The 17539-nt window shown below is 34.4% G+C and overlaps 1 protein-coding gene across 1 annotated transcript; it reads left to right on the forward strand.

The window, feature by feature from the left end:
- Positions 1 to 1218: 1218 nt before the first annotated feature.
- Positions 1219 to 11798, forward strand: LOC129283403 (fructose-2,6-bisphosphatase TIGAR-like). The gene is made up of 6 exons (XM_054919237.2): positions 1219 to 1372; positions 3261 to 3298; positions 3922 to 4040; positions 5971 to 6045; positions 7210 to 7320; positions 10823 to 11798. The coding sequence occupies exons 1-6, from the start codon at positions 1341 to 1343 to the stop codon at positions 11162 to 11164; spliced, it is 717 nt and encodes a 238-aa protein (XP_054775212.2). The 5' UTR covers positions 1219 to 1340; the 3' UTR covers positions 11165 to 11798.
- The last annotated feature ends 5741 nt before the right edge of the window (positions 11799 to 17539 follow it).

Here is a 17539-nt window from a genome sequence, read left to right on the forward strand (position 1 = left end):
GGGGGGGGAAATCTCGTTTTGCCCCCCAAAAATTGTCTTTGGGGGGCAAGTGCCCCCCCCCTCCCCCCCCCCCGCTTCCGGCGCCCTTGATTATAGTGACTAGATTAGCTCTTTAGCATTAAAGAAATTTGAAAGTCGAAGGCTGACTGTGAATAGTCATTTTGAATTGCTGACGCTCAAATCTAGGGATCAATTTCAAGTGATAATCCGAATCTCTTTACATTCATAAGAAAAACGTTTTTTTAATAATTATAGCCTACAACGGTAATGATAGTGTTACAATGATCATGACCTTATGCTTATAGTATACAGGCATAGTATAGGCATAAATGCAAAATTAACGGCAATACCCGCCCAAAGTGTAAACAATGAAAATAAATAACCCTCTTTAAGTTGCGCAAGAATCCTTTGATGAACACAAGCAAATATTTACTAATTGTATAAATATAATTTAATAGTCATTTGGAAGCGCACAGGGGCGTTATGACATACTGGGATATGCGCTATATAAGAACTGCCTTATTATTATTATCATTATTATTATTATTAATATTATTATTATTTGCTTACAGGAAAGAACACAGCGAGTTCTCCATTGTGTTCGCGTTGTCTTCAGTGTATTCAGAGTGTGAGTGTGTGTGTTAGGGTGGGTAAGTATATGTTCGCAGTGTGTCCCATATTGGGGTTACAATGTGTTCACATAGTCTTCAGAGTGCGTTCGACGTGTGTTCTCAGTGTGCCCCACAGTGTGAAATATAATGTGAAATTACCACACACTGTTAGAATATTAACAGTATGTACATCTTCACATAGTACACAGTGTGAACACACTGTGTACACTAACACTGTGGATGTATTTACACTGTGCAATTATCATCAAACTGTTGCATATAAGCATTTTAGTGTGAAATACATCTTTACACAGTACACACTGTGAACACACTGTGTAACACTCTATTCTTTCCAGCACAGATCATAGCACCCGGATAAAAGAGAGAGCGAGAGAGATTACACCCCCCCCCCCACCCTCGGTTTTTCTCGCGTTTTGATAATAGAACTTAATGCTGGTATTCCTTCCAATGCCCCAGTCTCACATGTGAAACCGACACCAGACCGATCAAAGATATTATGTTATTACCAATGACATATTGCCGATCGGTTTTGAATCGGTTTAGTTCGTGTGACTAGCCGTAAAAACTTCCGACATCGAGAATGTCTTAGTCATTGTTCCATACTCACTCACTACATTGCAACAAGGACTGGTAAGAGGTACGTTAAACCAAGTTGAACTGATCATTAACCATTTGGAGGAAACAAGAAAGACATATTTCTTGATTAAGATGGTGAAATTCATCCTCAGCCTCGCTCGACAGTGAGTATATACAACTATATATTTCACCTCTATATAGGCATCAAACTCTATTTTTGTTGATCTAGAGATTTTTTTAAGTATAGGCCTTTGTACAGATGTCTCTCAATGAGATCAGCCCTAATTATTATGCCATTCATTGTGCCTATCTTACAATTTATTAACTTTGCTTCTAAATGTTTAATTTTGTTTAAAAGGAATGATCCAAGCTAAAAATATTTATATTCCAATAAATAGAGTAAAATTCACAAAGCAAAATGCTGAAAAATTGATCAAAATCGGATAACAAATAATAAAGTTATTGAATTTTAAAGATTTGCATTATTCCGGTGAAACAGTTCTAGGCATGCCTTTATGAATATTCATTAGGTGGGCTGATGATATCATATCCCCATTTGTTCTTTTGTATTTTATTATTTGAAATTAGGTTTATTCCAAAATTTTCTGCTAAGAACTTAAACGATTGGATTGACAACTGATTAAGTGCATTAGTTAATTTTATTGCCGCAACTTATTGTAATGGAGACACATGAAAAAATGAAACATTTATGATCTAAATAGCATAAGAAAAAGGAAAGTGGGGATGTGACATTATCAGCCCACCTATTGAATATTCATGTCGATGTGCATATTTTCATAAACTTAAAAATTCAATAACTTTGTTATTCGTTATCCGATTTTGATGAAGTTTTCAGCATTTTGCTTTGTGAATGTTAACTTATTTATTTAGATATACCTATTTTCAGCCCGGACCATCCCTTTGAAATGATCGATCGTTTCATATCAAATTAACTATTGCTTTGCAATGTATTTAACTGTGTGTTTTCTGTTTAATTGTATACAATGATGTGTGTAAAGAAAATAAAAAGAAAAAAAATCATTTTCGTGTGTAAAATCATTCATTGTATAAAAACATTCGTTCATTTTATTAAACATTCCTGAAATAATATATAAATACAGCACATGCTTTGTGTGAGATGCCATCTAAAACGTGATACTTTATTTGTAATGAAAATGTTAAAATTGGAAAAATCTGGCTCCTGGCCCCCAAAAGATATTCATAATTCTATATTTTATATAATGCCAGTTTGCTGATCCTTTACCAAGACTTTAAACACATTGGCTCGTATTCTGAAGTCAGGTTTAACATAGACCATGGTCTAACTCTGTGCTAAAGTTATGGGAAGCTAAAAGCGTCATTTTTTAATTAAGTTATATGTTTCTTATTGTGCTCTTTCCTGATTCTTCAATGGTGAAGACAATCATCTATTTATACTTCCTAGGCAATTATAAATGATTTGAGAGCAAAATGAGCTGAAATATGATACCTCTACTGTTAGAGATTTATGTAACAATTGGCTATCCATACTTAAACCACAACTTTAAAACTGATTTTATGTTGAACCCGAATTCAGAATACGGGCCATTGTGGCAGTTTTTTAAGTCTTTGACAAGGCTACAATGAACTCATTCCCCCTCCTCTTTATCGTTAATATTTTGTCCATACGATGCTCATTACCAGTAAGGTTGACTATGGGTTGACAGACCTACAAATAGTATATAAGTTATCCGCCTACATGCACCACACACACACTTACACACAATAACAACAACAATATTTGCTTGCATATTTGTCTGTTTTTAAGTCGTATCCCAATAATGTGAAACATAAAATTTAATAACATTTTGGCAAAAGAAGCGTATTTTTTGTTGTTATTCAAAATGGTAAAAATTGCATTTTTTGCGCAAAACAAGGTCGCAAATACGCATCATTAATGTCTAAATGAGATTAGTCGTTGCTTAATGTCAACAAATACGTGATACAAATTTTTTTATATTGCCTTTGACATTTCTGTTTCATTTTTACGTTATCTTTTGTAATGTTCTGCAGCGGAGAGAGCACATTCAACCAAGCAAAACTTGTACAAGGTAATGAAAACTTATTAATGACTCATTGGGGAATTTGCAAGCTCCAAATTCTATGCTCTTGTTTTTTTTTTCTCGAAATGAACGTTCCTATTTTAAGACGGCAACGGATCGTCATGCTACACATAAATAATATCATTGTCTTCTGTATTATCTTTTTCTCTGTCCGTCTCTCTCTTGTTCTCTCTAACCCGAGGCCTCCATCGCTTTCAAGCTCCAAGCTTAAGATGAAGGTCTCCCACATTTCTATATATATGTTCAGTAATTAAAGAAAATGTATATAGATATATAATTTCACAGTACAGTTGATATTTTATAATGATTTATGTGCATTATTCATTATGTTTAAAAAAATATTTGCTTATTATGTAATATTGAAAAAAAATGTTATACTTGTATATTCTTTGTTTTTTGTTTAGAAATGTGGAAATAAAATAAATCAAATCAAATCAAATCTCTCTCTCTCCCCCATATATCTGTATCTATCTATCTATCCTTTAACCTCTTCATTTCTTCTTCGTATTCTAGCAGTTTTTATCCCTTTCTCTGCACCTCTATAGTTCACCGTTTGATTTAAGATATCATTTGAGCTGATTACATGTAATCCTATCATTTTCGAACCGCAGGACAAACTGACTCACCCCTATCGGGAGATGGCGTCCTCCAAGCGGAGAGTTTGGGCCATCGTTTAGCCAATGAGAAGATAGACTATGTTTACACGAGCGACCTCCTGAGAGCAGCACAGGTGAGAAAAGGAAATCTTTAAAAAAATAATTTCAAAACAACTTTTTTTGTGCCCTTTGGAAAAATTGGTGATGCCGAAAAAATGTATCCGCCTGGAATCGAACCCGGCCACCCAGCTTTGAACGCCGGTGCCTTAACCACTAGACCACAGAGACGGGTTAGTGGCTATGGCGACCCAAATCCGATTGACCGTCAGATATAAACAGATGTTCGACACCACCAATCAAATTTCCTTAAAGGACAAGTCCACCTCAACAAAAAGTTGATTTAAATAAAAAGATCCAACAAGCATAACACTGAAAATTTGATCAAAATCGGATGTAAAATAAGAAAGTTATGACATTTTGAAGTTTCGCTTAATTTCACAAAACAGTTATATGCACATCCTGATCGGTATGCAAATGAGGAAGTTGATGGCGTCATCCACTCACTATTTCTTTTGTATTTTATTATATGAGATATGGAATATTCTAATTTTCTCCTCATTGTCAAGTGAAACGGTGATTAATTCCTCCCTGAACATGTGGAATTAGCATTGTTCAAGACTATATGGTTCAGTCAAGACGGTCCCTATGGTCAAATCTGTAAATAATGAAATATTGTATAATACAAACAATAAAAAACAAAAGAATTAGTGAGTGATGGACATCATCGACTGACTCATTTGCATGTCGGTGAGTTGTGCATATCACCGTTTTGTGAAAAATAAGCGAAACTTTAAAATGCCATAACTTTCTTATTTTACATCCGATTTTGATGAAATTTTCAGTGTTACGCTAGTTTGATTTTTCTCTACTTATTCAAATCAATATTTTGCTGGGGTGGACTTGACCTTTAAGTTTGTCGGGTGTAGATGAGTGCAGATAGCTCTGGGGAACTTTGATTTAAGCTCCGCCTACAATTGTTCTCTTTATTCATTTCTTTCACAATATATTTAAATAAAAAGTGTTGCCAAAGCTGTTGTACATATATAATTTCTCACATTTTGTATAATTTATCCAATACATGTACTGTATCTATAAGCAATAGCTTTGATCCAGCTGAGGCATGGCGGCTTGTCATTGTTCAAAACCCATCTACACCCGACAAAGGACATTTGATTGGGGGTGTCGAAAATCTGTCTATCTGACGGTCAATCGGATCGGGGTCGCCCTAGCCACTAACCCGTCTCTGAGGTCTAGTGGTTAACAGGGTTAAGGCAATAATGTTCAAAGCTGGCGACCCGGGTTCGATTCCCGGCGGAGACATTTTTTCGGCACCACCAATTTTTCCAAATGGCATCTGGGGAACACTGATTTAAGCTACGCCTACCATTGTTGACTGTGAGCTTTATTGTATCCCTGAAGAAGACGTGGGATTTACGTCGAAAATTTTGACTTGGAAATAAATCTGTTGGAACTAGTATAATGCGTTACCGCTTTGCCTCTTTTATATATATATATATATATATCAAAAGTCTCTTGGTTTGTGCCTTTTTTCCGTGCACAATCGTAATTCAAATTTAAACACTATATCCGTATTCACTTTTTTTATTCTAATGTCCATTTTATTGAAATAAATCTTTGCTTGAATTAAATGCAACCAGGTATATAGGCCGACATATTTTTTTCTCTCTTCATGAGTAAACTGATAAAATATATTAAGAGCAAATCATCATGCAATATCAATAGCTGTGGAATTGGAAATATGAGCAATTTATTGATTTTTAGATATGGATGCGGGAGAAACAACGAATAGAAAGACGGCAACACAATGATCACTTTTTTTCCAAAACCATTTACAAAAACGCTAAAGTGACCATCTGATTGTAATTTTTTGCATGGTCAGCCCACCCCCCCCCCCCACACACACACTTTCGAAACCGTTCTGCGATCCCTGATTATTGTGTCGTATTTACGAAGCTTATAATTCTGCTTATTTTCCCACCACAGACAACCGAGCTCATTCTCCAATCTTTAAGGACGCCCCCACTCGATGTTGTAAAGGAAGTTGACTTCAGAGAGCGGGTGAGTGTTTTTAAACAATATTTCTTTTTTCTACATCTTCAGTTATCATTACTAATTTTGATAATACAGATCATTTTAGCAGGGGCGGATCCAGGATATTTGGAAAGGGGGGCACATTTTCCCGAGAAAAAAATTGACCAAAAAAAGGACTTCACTTTCAAAGGGGGGGGGGCACAATTTTGTTATAACGGCATTTTTACATTACAAATTTTAATTGTGCCTCTCAAAAGGGCGGGGCACGGGCCTGCTGTGCCGCCCCCCCCCCCCTGGATCCGCCAGTAATTCTATTTACTGGTGGCGATTTCTTATACAAATTCCTTTATCTTTATTTGCTATTAGGATTCAATAAAATCAAACTATTCAGTGTCCACAGTTTGATATAATATTTACACTTTCGATTTTGAGCGTTTTAATAAAGTGAATCACAATAACAGTCCACTACGAAAACACATTGGCCCGTAATCTGAACTCGGGTTTAAATTAAACCCTGGTTTAAAGTTGTGGTGTAACTATGGAGAGCCAATTGGGACGCAAATCCTTAACAGTACACATCCAATTTATTAACTCACATGACACCCAAATTATTCATAATTATCTGGGAATGATAACTGAAGTATTTTTCTTCATTATGAAAGCAAAAGGAAAAAATAGTAAACATAATAAATATACAATATAAACAGAATTTCGAAATTGCTGGCTTCCCATAATTTTAGCACAAAGTTAGACCGTGGTCTAAGTTAAACCTGATTTCAGAATACGGGCCATAGTCTACACCTAGACTGCAGAGGTGTACGCAGTTTGGAATCGTATTCACACTGAACCACATCTTAACGGACACTTATGCACATCAGCAAGGCATTTAATTGTTCTTTTATCTTGTATTCAAATAAACGGAAATGCAATACTCATTCTTGGTAACTAGCTTTGCACACACAAAAAAACGTAGTCCTAAGTGTGAACACACCCAGTGACACCGTTCTGACCTAATATTCATCAGTTCTTTAACATCCATGCTAGATATTTAACTTAACTGTGACGATTGCACAATCTTATCAATTTGTATTAAATCGACTAAATTTACCTGATTTTGTATTTTGTTCAAAATTAAATAAATAAAAAGAAATGACATGATATCCATGGTTCTCTTCTTTCTTATTTTGACAGAGCTTTGGTGATAAGGAGGGCATTAAGATCTCTGAGTATAGAAGCTTTTTGTCTTCGGAAGGGCTGACATTCCGTTCCCATGTTCCAAAGGGTGGTGAATCTTTTCAAGAGGTACGAAGCTTCGGAGTTTATCCTCTTTTTTTTAAGTTTCCATCATATAGATTTCATTTTGAATCTACAGTGCGTATCAAAAATAAAGTTTACACTTAGAAATAATCCTTTAAAATAATATATTTGTAATATCCTGAAGCCTTTTCCACATTCATACCTCGGTACAGATCTATTTAAGCATGACGATATAACTGTCGAAAAATCTTTGAATGAGCACCACTTATACTATTTAAAAGTTCGTGAAAAAAGATATGTGCAGAACTTATAGTGCTATGGATAAAAGTAGAAGTAAATCATGAAGAGCACGTGGACTTCAGCTAAGAAGATTGATTTGAAGATATCTTTTACCTTTTTAACTTGTTTCCTTACCCAAACACTTCATATAGCGCCATTGCGTTCCGCCCCCTCCCCACACACGAGGCCATCGTGATTATATTTGCTTTTAATACACGGAGCTGTGATGAAATGGCTAAGCTTTTAAGCTTGATTTTAGGTTTGGGGAAAAGTGTAAAGAAACAAGTGCAATGTAAACCCACTAAGTGAAACAAAAAGAATGCTGGAGATTTCTGGAATTAACTTTTGTTTACATTTAGTTATGTCCTCAGATCCCACTGTGCTTGACTGTTAATTTGGGTGGCAAAGTTGTTACAAAATGTTAAAATGTATCTGTTAAAAAAAAATGCAAAATAAAAATATGAGAAACTTACTGCACAGTTTGTTAATAACCATTTTCCTTGACACAACGTGAAAATGAGCATTTCTGCGCAAACTGATTACTCCGTACGAGCTTTACAAAAATGGACAGTGCTCACTCAAGTGTAATATCCTGTTAAAATTTTTACTTTCATTAGATGAGACCCAAACCCAAGAGGATATGTGAAGGATTTAATCACCATTTGTATTTTTTTTTAATTCTCAGGACTTTATCAAAGTGTAAACCTTTTTTTATTGATATGCACTATATAGTGGATAAATGCTCCTTACATGCATCTTCCGATAATTCATTATGTTTCACCTATTTTGTTATTCGCCCACGTATCTACCCTTGTCATGATAATACATAAATCTCAACAAAATAATCATTAAACAAAGGTTTGTAAGAAGACGAAACTTCATCAATCTCAGGATTTATGAGGCTATGAAAACAAAAGTATCGTGCATTCATTATATGCATTCATTCATAAAAGTGCCATGTATTCATTTTATATATAAAATCTGAGACATACATTTCTGATCCTTCTTTGTGATATAAGTTGTTATTTAATGAATATGAGGGACTAATTCATATCAATAAAAACGCTCTCGATTGGTTACATAATATGTTTCAGAATCGTTCTATCATTAGCAGTAAAGTTAGAATATATGAAGATATATTTACATTCAATGAACACTATAGGCATACTAAACTTGACGGACCCTACAAAGAAACCAAATCTTTTGTGACTAATTATAGGAACGGAAAGTACCACTCCAACTGCCAATGCACTTTCATAGAGACAAAAAAGTAATTAATTAATATCCTAAGAATGGGATGACATTAAGTAATTCCTCAGTGTCTCTGCCATGATGAAAGCAATTGTTAGTTACAGCAACCTTGGAAATGATATGCATATTCTTTCAAATGATTGGTTAAGATAACATGTATAGCAGGGGGAAAAATACAGGGGGCCTCGTGCGATTTAGCTCCGGAAACTCAAAAGGAACTGAAGCCCTGAAAATTCCCGTTCGTTTTAATGTTTAGCTTATCCAATATTGTGTATAGAATTAGGAAAGTTGTAAAAAGTAGCCCCCGAAAACATGTAAAATTAAAATTAAAAAAACAAAATAAAAGTGGGGGCATAACCGGCTTGTCACCCCCCCCCCCTTGAGAGCCTTGTTTGTTTATTTTTTTTTTCAAGTGGAATACATCTAGCCTACACAGGAGAAGACCTCCCCCCCCCCCCTTTTTTTTTGCTTGTCAAATTTTGGTCTGACATTAATCACCATGATTCTGGAGGAAATACCTTTTTTTTAATCCATGCAGTCAGGGTTTTGAAGGGATGAGGGAGGGGGGGGTGCTGATTAACTTCGCAATCAGATGATAATTATTTTACGTTTTTTGTACACTTATTAAAGTGGGAGGGATGAGGGGCTTTTGCAGTTCCTGTCCGATATGTCAACGCTTTCCCCTTACTAATGTAAAGCCAGGGTTTTTTTTTGTCTTTCCTTTGCTATCAACTACTTTGAAATCATTTCTGACATGTCCGATTAATCCAGAGTAATGACATTAAGATATTTCACGTTTTTCAAAAAAGCAAAAAAATGTTGTTTTTTCATTTAAATACGACTCAAGTTTATGGGCTCGATGAGTGGATTGCGTGATACTTACTTTGCCACTTTCGAAATATACATTTTCCTTCAAGTTATTACACATTAAGTTTTGGAAGAAAGTAAATTTACATATAGGCATACTTGAAACATATCCTAATACCACTCCAGTCAATGGGTTTGATGAGTTCAATTACTAAGTTCGCCACTTTCGGAATATATAAATTTTATTTTTAGCTACTAGTATTACACATTGATTTGAATTGGAGGAATGGTAATGACATTTCCAGTTCAAAGATTGAGCTAAAACTTAGGATCTATAAAACTGGTTTCATGAACGTAAGGAATATTATGGAGTAAAACTTTAATACAATATTCACGATTGTTAGCTATCATAATAGTCTGCGGCACAGACCCGAATTGAAAGCCTGGATTAACAAATGGGTCTTTACATAAGACTAGCAAATATAAAACTTGCTGTTTCAATTTCTGAGCGAGAGTGTCTTACAAAAGCATGTTTATTGAATCATTGTATTATCTGATTATTGTAGCGAAGAAAACTAAGCAAAATTGTATTATTTTTGCAAAGAAAACTTTATATCTAATGACATATCAATATCCTGCCATCTTTTGACTTGTTTATTACCAAATTAAAACAAGTCTACCAAACAGAAAAATATATTGCTTGTAGCAACATTACAATGCGTAGATTTGTTTAAAAATAGAATCGTTTAGGTTTTGGGTAATTAAGACAAAGAAAGCTGTTTTGCTTTGTAGTAGTTCTTTCTTTTGTTCCTTTTCTGTGTTTTTGTTCTTGTTATCTTATGTAGTTTTTATCAAAAAAGTAACTTATCCATACTGTGCAGTGTTATTGTATATATTATATTGATGTTATACACTTGATTATGAAATAGTGTGTTGCTCTGACAAGTCTGTATACGTATGAGATGGTTAAACCAAATAAAACTGATTAAAAAAAAAAGTACACTAGTCATCGTAGGCTGCGAGTTCAGACCAGTTAACTCGAGGAAAGGGTTTGCAAAGCAGACTAGCTATAAAACGTGGTCTGGGTCTTTTGCATGTTAGGAAAGACATAATTTACATAATCTATACTTATTCATCTATCATTATTTATTATGTATATAATATATGTATCTTTAATTTTCGTTCATTTTTTCATTTCTAAAAACCACAGGCAAGACAACGAGTCGTGAAAGCCTTTTACGACGTCTGCAAGAAACAGGTCGAGCTCCAGAAGAACGAAACGACGACGACCAATGACCGCCTCATCCACGTCCTCGTCGTGGGACACGGTCTCCTGTTCAAAGAACTCTTATCTTACTTCATCGAGGAACTCCACGTCGAGATCCCCGGCGGAAAAGACCGAGTCATGAAGGATAGCGCAAACAGTAATCTGTCCAGATTCGAGGTCGAGTACGCCCCCAACGTTACCCCGAAAATGGTCTGTAAATTCATCTACGATTACAGTCATTTGCCAGAAGACATGCAAAAGGCATTGCCGAGTAAAGCCTATTGAAACATACTATCTTAGTCTTGTAAATGTATGAATATCGACCTAGACCTACATGTTTTTCATCGCAGTACACACTCAGCTTCGAAAATATTAAGATAGATTGTGGACTCATAAACATATATTCATTTTCTTCGTCAATCTGAATAGATTGCATCAAAAAATCATCAAAATTTTTATTCAAAATGTTGATTAATATTCAATCAGACGGCAATAATACATGATATACCAGCCTAGTGAAAATTTTATTTAAACATATCAATTTCTCCTCTCATACGCTTCAATAATTTGCAGTCAAATGTTATAAATGTTTTGAAATGACTTGATCGAAAAGTTATTAATTTCACAAATATTATATTAGCTCATTGTCAACCGGCAATTATTTTACAGCAATATAATCTTTTATTCGATAAGCTAGGTTAAGGATTTTCGTGGTTTTGATTTATCAACTAATATTTAGCAACTTCGTTTTATTCAAACTCGTAGATGCACTTGAAACCTAATCAAATATAGGCCTATAGTTGAGTACTCTATTTATATACAATCGGTATCAGAGCAGAACGAATTGTTCTTTATGTGTGACATATTTCTAAGAATATAATTTCATCTATAAATAAATGAAGCAAAACTTAAAAGTTTACTTTCTGTTGTTGTTTTGCAAATTATTGTTTCGTGTCTCTGAATATACCCTACACACTTAAAATGCTGGGCAACATACTGTCCACTGTGTTGGGTATGTTGGTAGAAACTACATAAATTCTGGGCAATTGTTATCGATTGAGCAAATTTATTACCCGATTATAAGTTTTTATTACCAAATTTGTGCAGATTTTAACCAATAGTTGTGTGGACAGTTTGTTTACCAGGGTTGGTTAAAAGTTTGGCATATTTTGCCCAACTATTTTAAGAGTGTACAGTCTTACTGAAAACAAGCTCGTTAAAATAACCCTAACAGCATGATCAGTACGGTCAGCTGAGTACGGTCATCTATGTGCAACTGATAAGTCTAGTAATATTATCATAATCACAAACTACTCAGTTCCTCTTAAATTTGACCAGAAAATAGTCGAATACGACTCAGAATACAAATTGCATCCGGTTATCCTATAACCTAGTAACTATCATCCCATTTCTTTTAAGAGTATATAAAACTTTTAAAAAATCTAACAAATAAAATTCGAGCCGGTTTCCAAGAATCAGTTGGACGCAATAATGTCACGTTTACACGGTCAACTGACGGTCCTGCACAGTTAAAACGCTGTTTAAGATTTTATAATTTGTTTAACCGTTTGAACAATCATGTTTAATTTATTGAAGATTAGATATTGAAAATTGGACTTTGTTGCTTAAGATTTAAACACTTGTTTAAACTGTTTAAACAATAAATGTAAGGTTCATATAGTACACAGCGTTGTATAATTTTTTTACTGTGTGGGAAGCGGGGAGCACCCTCCTGAAGCACACCCCTCCCCCAGATTTCTCTGTGGTTGCTGCGTATGTTATATACCATAGGCAGCACCTCCTGAAAGTTAGGTTGGCATGCTAAATTGTAAAAATTTAACCAAAAAAAATCACCTTCATTTTGGAACGAAAGCTTTTACTTATGTTTGCTTGTATGTTTTTTTTCCAAACCAGGCCCCTAAATGTTTATAAATAACCAACAAATAAAATATCAATGCCTTAAAAAGAATCATAAAAGAACACATACCAGTACACTGGTGCATAAAACTTATTATTCATACCTTGATTTTGATTGGCTGTTCACCCCCACAGCCTACCAATCAGGTTAAAGTTACAATTCTCAGTCTGCAACTTGGCTGGTTGAATATTTCAGTTCAGAGCCCTAACTTTTTGAAATATCATTTTTTGTCTAATAGCTGTCTTTCATTTACACCCGCGAAACCGACCAATCAAAGATACTACATTGATTCCAGTTGCATATCATCGGTCGGTTTGTAGTCGGTTTCGGGTACAGTCAGACCCGCGAAACCGACTCCAGACCGGTCAAAGCTACTAACATTGATTCCAGTGACATACCATCGATCGGATTGGACTCGGTTTCGGTTACAGGCACACCAACGAAACCGAGTTCCAGACCGATCAAAGCTATTACGTTACTACCAATGACATAACTATTTGTCGGTTTGGGGTCAGTTTCTTTGGTATGAATGTAGCGTAATACTGTTGAATTCTTTGGTAGAATTTGAAGAGCTGATCACGGAATTAAAAGTGACGTCGCCGAAGGGACTTGTGATATCGACCTCATTCCATTCGAATACCAAAACTACAGCTCGGGTTGTGATACAAAAAAAAGTGATGTTATACTTCCAAACAGCCTGAATGTTTAAAGGGATATATCCAGGTAGGAAAATTATATGATTTTAATGAAAAGAGTAAAACAAGCAAAGCAAATGGGCATTTCATATGTTAGGATAACAAAACAGTGAATTGTCAAAGATTTCACTATTTCGGTAAAATTGCTGCGCGATCTAAAAAAAAAATGTTTAACCTCGCAGTTTACATCTGGGCCCCGTCTTACAAAGAGTTGCAATTGATCCGATCAATCACAACTCTTGACGGCCAGCAACGTCAACATCTAAGCATGTTTGTTCAAAATATTTTCTAACTATGATGTGTACTCATGCATCTATTGTTTTCTTAAAAATTCACTGAGCTTCTCTTTGCCTACAAAGGACATTGTGCAAACTTTCTGTAGAAAATAATTATGACTGATGGATTTCCATAAAGTTACAATTGATTGGATCAATTGTAACTCTTGGTAAGACGGGGCCCTTGTTAGCAATTCTCAGACTGATGCACAATTTGACTTTTAACGGGTGCAATTATGTAGGCCTACCTATCAGGAATGAAAGGTGCGTAAATGCACCTATAGGCCTATACCATATACTAGTACCCTTTTTCCACGCATGATGCTGTAAAGCATATAGGTATTCTTTTCATGGTCGTTTTCGTGATGATACCTACTTCAAACCGACCAAATCTATTTTTTTTAAATGAACCAGCATCTTCCATAGCACCACCTGACGTCCTTAACTACTCAAACATGGCCAGGATCCTGACCCATAATGCATCATTCTAAAGCAGTATATAGTCTTGTAATATAAGCCCAATTGATGATAACGTGCTAATTCACTAATCTGTAAATTCCTAATGAAGTAATTGTGTCTCAGTGCCAACACAAGAACTTTCGTATGAAACATTCTTTTAGTTTCTCTATAAAAATGAAATCATTGGCTAATTCTTATCTGTATTTTATATACATGTATATTTATCTAAAAATGTACGTTTTAAGACTATAGCTAGTTATGATACCGCAGTCAATGAGAGACCACGCAAAATGTTGGTCAGCAGTTGCCCCCCCCCCCCCTTAACATGAACTCTTCGGAGAATTCTTAACCTAACAAGTAAGAGAATTTGAACAAAAAGAAAACATATTTAAAGGTCAGTAATTTTTAAACCTGCGGGTAACTATTTCAGAAAAAGCCGCGACAACAACTTACTATCGACCGGCACTTATTATTTTTAGAAAATTATGAGGGGTCAATAAAATTCAGATAACAAAGTATTTAATACTGATAAATGGAGCTTGGTCTTATAAATTCATGACCTTTAATACAACTTGTATACAGTTGCGTCATTAGCTTCAGCTATAGCGTTTCGAATAATATAATTCAAAGTGAAACAAAAATTGAAACACTGAAAGACCAACACTAATAATGCGATTTCACAAAATCTAGCCTTGGATGATGCAAAGGGTCGAAAGAAATGCAAAGCAAAAAGAAAACAATCCGACTCGCAATAATCAAATGGTTAATATACCATGTCATTCAACGATACAACAATAAATGGACAAATATAAAAGGCGATGTTATTTTGCATTGTGGCTTCCCGTTGTGCTAAGGGGCGTGTTATTTAACCAAGTTAGAAAAGTTTCTGAAACCAATATTTTACGGTTGACCTAGCCCAAAAGGAAAATACAGTCTTGTATAGAAGAGAAAATGTATTTTCAAACCAACTTTATTAGTTAATAGGACGGGCTTACTCATTTTCTTAAGTGAATAATAGGGATTATATAGATGTGATTACACAACCTAGAACTTTTCTTATGATAATGTTCTTTCTAATTACTTTTTTAAATGTTTGTTCTTCCTCCCCCTCCTTTTTCTTGTTTTTTTTCACCACTTGTTACATCCTGCTCATTGTACCCCTTGCTCGTGTCTATTCAGATGCATCTAATGCATGGGCGGAAATCCCAGGGGGGACAGGGGGACGTGTCCCCCCTACTCAAAATAGTAGGGGGCACAATATCAAATGTCCCCCTAATAATTTTGGTCTTTTATGATGGTAAGAAATACATCATTCAAAATCGAAATAAAACATGAATTTTGGGATGATAACTTTTTTTTTGCTTGCTTGTCAAATTTTCCAGCCCCTCGTCCCTCTACCTTTTGGGAGAGATTTCCGCCCCTGATCTAATGTTAGACTGATATTGGCATTGAAGGGTCAACAAAAGTAGATATGATTAATATTCCCATGAATTATTTATTATGAGAATTATTTTTTTACTCATGATTTTTGTGGTTCTTAATTTTAGATTGGTAACTTTAGCTGAATAATTAAAGGTACTCCTGTTTTATATCTGTATATTACGTTTATTGCGTCAACATATTAATTTACTTTCGAAAGCCATTGGTTGATTAAAGACAAATTGGATTCTGATACCCTAACAACGTTTCAAATCTCCTACTTGCTTCGGGTTGGCCATTAAAACAGATGGAATGGTTTGAGACCTGCAATTAAAGTAATGTCTATATGCATCGGTGATCTGTAATAGAGCGGGCTCCAGCAATTTTAATGTGCATCTCACAAAAAATGACTAATTGATAGGGATTCGGGTGGCGCGTCCGCTTGTTACTTATTGTATTGAAAATTGTATATAATCTAATATTTTGTATTTTTGAACATCAGAACGACATCGAATAGTAGAAGTATTATCTACGATGGTGATTTGTATATAGTATTCATTTTGTTATCATATCATTATTATCATTACTATTATTTTATTTATCATTAGCATTAACTATCTTTATGATTGTTACTAAATGTATTATCATTCATTAATATTGTTTCAATTCTTATTCATTTTGTTATGTTTTACCATAATACTTATCATAACTATTATCAATATCAAGATGATCACTGCTGTCGATCCGTGACGTCATACCATTCAAGTGGGGGGGGGGGGTGAAAAAATCGATCATTCATCCTTGAACAATATATTTTTTTTGTATTAAGTAGTTTTTATTGACAACTTCAATTCATATACAAAATAAAATATATATAACAAATAGAGGTTTGATGTCTTTACAAATTGATAAATATCTTGACAACTTATACATTTAACATCATTTTTTTTTCTTGAATGTTACAATAAAACACAATCATGTCAGACATCTTCTAAAACATAATTATAAATAACATTGATAATAATAATATGCATTAAGAATAAACCTCTACAATAGATTCAACATTTTTTTTCAGTGTCAAATACACAAAAATAAATCATTAATAAAACCTAACGAATTGAAGCCATCAGCATATTTTTTATAAAAAAACCCATCGCCTCGGCCTCTTCACTCAAATAAAATCAAATGAAAATATCAAATCTCCACCCAAATGTTTAGTGGCAAAAATAAAGTACTGTTTCCATTTCATATCTTCAACTTTATTTAAAAGTCTTTTAATCCACATTATTTGCTGTGCCTTTGCCTGCACAGGGAAGTTTAACATCTTTAATCCTCCTTGCTTATAGTCTAAAAACGTTGTATTCCTATTAGATTCACAACACAAATCGATACCCATGATGATTACATATCATATTATTTGTCAACGAATGCATTTTTACCTTTGAAACAAAGTCAGTGAATAATATTGACTCCTTGCAGGATGTAGATAAAATTCACTGAATTGAGAGTGACTTTCACTTGCTTTTGAGTGATTTTCACCCAATTAAAAGTGAAATGATATTCACTTCGAATCGAGCGCTCCTTGACATCACTGCATATACAGGTATAGGGAATTGAAAGGCGAGTTAAAACCCGCTGTTTAAGATAAGATTTTTTTGTAATTCATGTTTTATTGATCCTTTTCATCGAAATATACTTAACAAAACATTCATGATATAATGGATCACATATAAAAGTTCAGATGACGTTGGCATATGAAATAACATGTCTAACATACACAATAGTATAAGATAAGAAAACATATATTTTGTTTGTTTACAACAGAAAAATTCAGGCACTTGTCCTATAAAAAAATAAACATAACAAAAACAGCCTTCTGCTTTATCGCCTCTTT

Source organism: Lytechinus pictus, unplaced genomic scaffold (assembly GCF_037042905.1).
Source record: "Lytechinus pictus isolate F3 Inbred unplaced genomic scaffold, Lp3.0 scaffold_20, whole genome shotgun sequence".
Classification (NCBI taxonomy): Eukaryota; Metazoa; Echinodermata; class Echinoidea; order Temnopleuroida; family Toxopneustidae; genus Lytechinus; species Lytechinus pictus.